General features: G+C 42.1%; 1 protein-coding gene across 1 annotated transcript; it reads right to left on the bottom strand.

Moving 5' to 3' along the window:
* Nucleotides 1-411: 411 nt before the first annotated feature.
* Nucleotides 412-1362, bottom strand: LOC132583397 (olfactory receptor 5AP2-like). Its single transcript, XM_060255046.1, has one exon. It carries the CDS (start codon nucleotides 1360-1362, stop codon nucleotides 412-414), a length of 951 nt encoding a protein of 316 aa, XP_060111029.1.
* Nucleotides 1363-2265: the final 903 nt, after the last annotated feature.

Below are 2265 nucleotides of genomic sequence, written 5' to 3'. Positions count from 1 at the left end.
GAACTCTCTGCCTAGTGAGATCCATGCCCTGTGGGACCTAATGTACTTCCACAGGACCTGCAAGGCAGAGGTATTCTACCAAGCCTTTGGCTGAGGAAAGCAATGGTCTTTGTATCTAGCCTGGCTTCCGCTTTCCTTTCCTCTACAGACTGAGGACACAAAAAAGGTGCTGCATGTGCCATCTGTAAATTGTAAATTGTAATTTGTCTCTGAATTTTAAGGCGTTAAATTGGGATATTGTTTTAACTGAGCCCTGCTGCACAGGGGAGTGTGGGTTGTAAGTCAAAGTAAATAAATAAATAATAAAATCAAGGTTGAAAAGAAAGGGGGAAAAAACAACAGTAGTGTTTTCAATCAATTTTATTCTATTCTTGGGGAGGTCACCTTTCAAAGCTGCCAATATATACCTACCTACCCCCTGTACTTACTAAGGGCTCGTTGAACTGCTCCCTGCACTTCCTTATTCCTCAAACTGTAGATCAGGGGATTGAGCATTGGAGTAATGATGGCATAGAGTACAGCAACCAGGCGGTCCTGCTCCATGGAATGACTGGAGGAAGGGCGTATGTAAGTATACATGAGGGTGCCATAGAAGATGCTCACTACAGTGAGATGGGAAACACAAGTGGAAAATGCCTTGATCCTACCTTGAGCTGTATGCGTTTTCAGAACGGAGGAGACAATGAGGATGTAGGAGAGAAGAATCAGACGGAAAGCCACAATCATGTTACCCCCAGAGAAGTTAAAGGTCACCAACCGGCTAACTGAGGTATCAGAGCAAGAGAATTGCAGAAGGGGAGGAATGTCACAGAAAAAGTGGTCAATTTCATTGGAGTGGCAAAAGTTAAGGGAGAAAACCAAGGCTGTGTTGACCAAGGAATTAAAGTTTCCAAGAGCCCAGGAACATGCTAGGAGTCCCCAACATATTTCTTGGCTCATGAGAAGAGTGTAGCGCAATGGGTGGCAGATAGCTGCATAGCGGTCATATGCCATGGCTAAGAGAAGCACACACTCTGTGCCCCCTAATGTGACAAAGAAATACAACTGGAGTGCACATCCTACAAAAGAGATTGTCCTGTCTCCCAGTAAGAGGTCCCACAACACCTTTGGGGCAGTGGTGGAAGTATAACAGATCTCAATAAAAGACAGATTACCCAGGAGGAAGTACATGGGAGTTTGGAGGCATTGATCTATCTGGATCAAGGTAATGATGGCTAGATTCCCCACCAAAGTTAACAGATAGACTAATAAGCCAAGAGCAAAAAGAAGAGACTTTTTCTTTGGGTCAACAGAGAATCCCAAGAGAACAAACTCTGTGACACTGGTCTGATTCTGTCTTCCCAGAGGCTCGATGATGTCCATCTTCATGCAGGACAGTGGACCTTCATTCGCAGAAAAGGGTACAGTAGTCTGATTTGTTAATGTGGACAGTTTCATAAAGAAAAGAGAGAAAGTCAGCACTCAGTTTTTATTATTTACTTCCCATGATGAATACACTTTTAAAATTCAATTTTACTTTCAGAAGGTACAAATGCATCATGTAGGCCATGGAATAGGGTGAAGTACAGTCTATTGGTCAGCCATTATCCCATTTCTAGTAGGCCGCTTAACTCTTCTGATGCTGGAATTCTTGAACCATATCAACCTTGGCTAGACCTTGGAAAGTACTTCATCTGTGCTTAAAGCAAGAGTGCATTCTTGGACTCATTTAACAGATGGCCATTATCTATGTCTACATGTGGAGATACCCTTGCTTTGTAAATTTAAACACACTTTGGTAAGCCATGGGAATCTTCTTGATAGAAAATAAATCAGACAGAATGTCAAATGTAGTTCCCTTGCTTTCTCACTGGATGATGGTCAGATTACTGAATAAATGATAAGAGAAAGGTTTTGTAGTTTTTGGCAGTGAGCAGGTTGCATTCAGGCTTTTCCTTCAATTTCGGCTACTTCCTTTTGGGAAGAAGTCTTGCTGAAATCAACTGCATAACAAACAAAAGGGGTCCTCCAGAAAGCCAAAAGTCTATAGCAGAGCCAGGATGATACACAGCATCCAAAAAGTTGGAATGATCAGTTCCATGAAAAAGAACCCATAGGAAAAAAGCTCACAGGAAAAAACCCATGGTCATAAATGCTCACAGGAAAAAAACCCACATAGAAAAATGCCCACACAGAAAAAAGCCCTCAAGAAAAAAAGCCCATACAGAAAAAAGCCAAATGGAAAGAAGCCCACATGGAAAAATACCATGTAAAGCACCATATATA

The sequence above is a fragment of the Heteronotia binoei genome, chromosome 15 (genome assembly GCF_032191835.1).
Source record: "Heteronotia binoei isolate CCM8104 ecotype False Entrance Well chromosome 15, APGP_CSIRO_Hbin_v1, whole genome shotgun sequence".
Lineage (NCBI taxonomy): Eukaryota > Metazoa > Chordata > Lepidosauria > Squamata > Gekkonidae > Heteronotia > Heteronotia binoei.
Note: the sequence above shows the minus strand (reverse complement) of the source record. Positions and strands in the feature narration are given on the sequence as shown.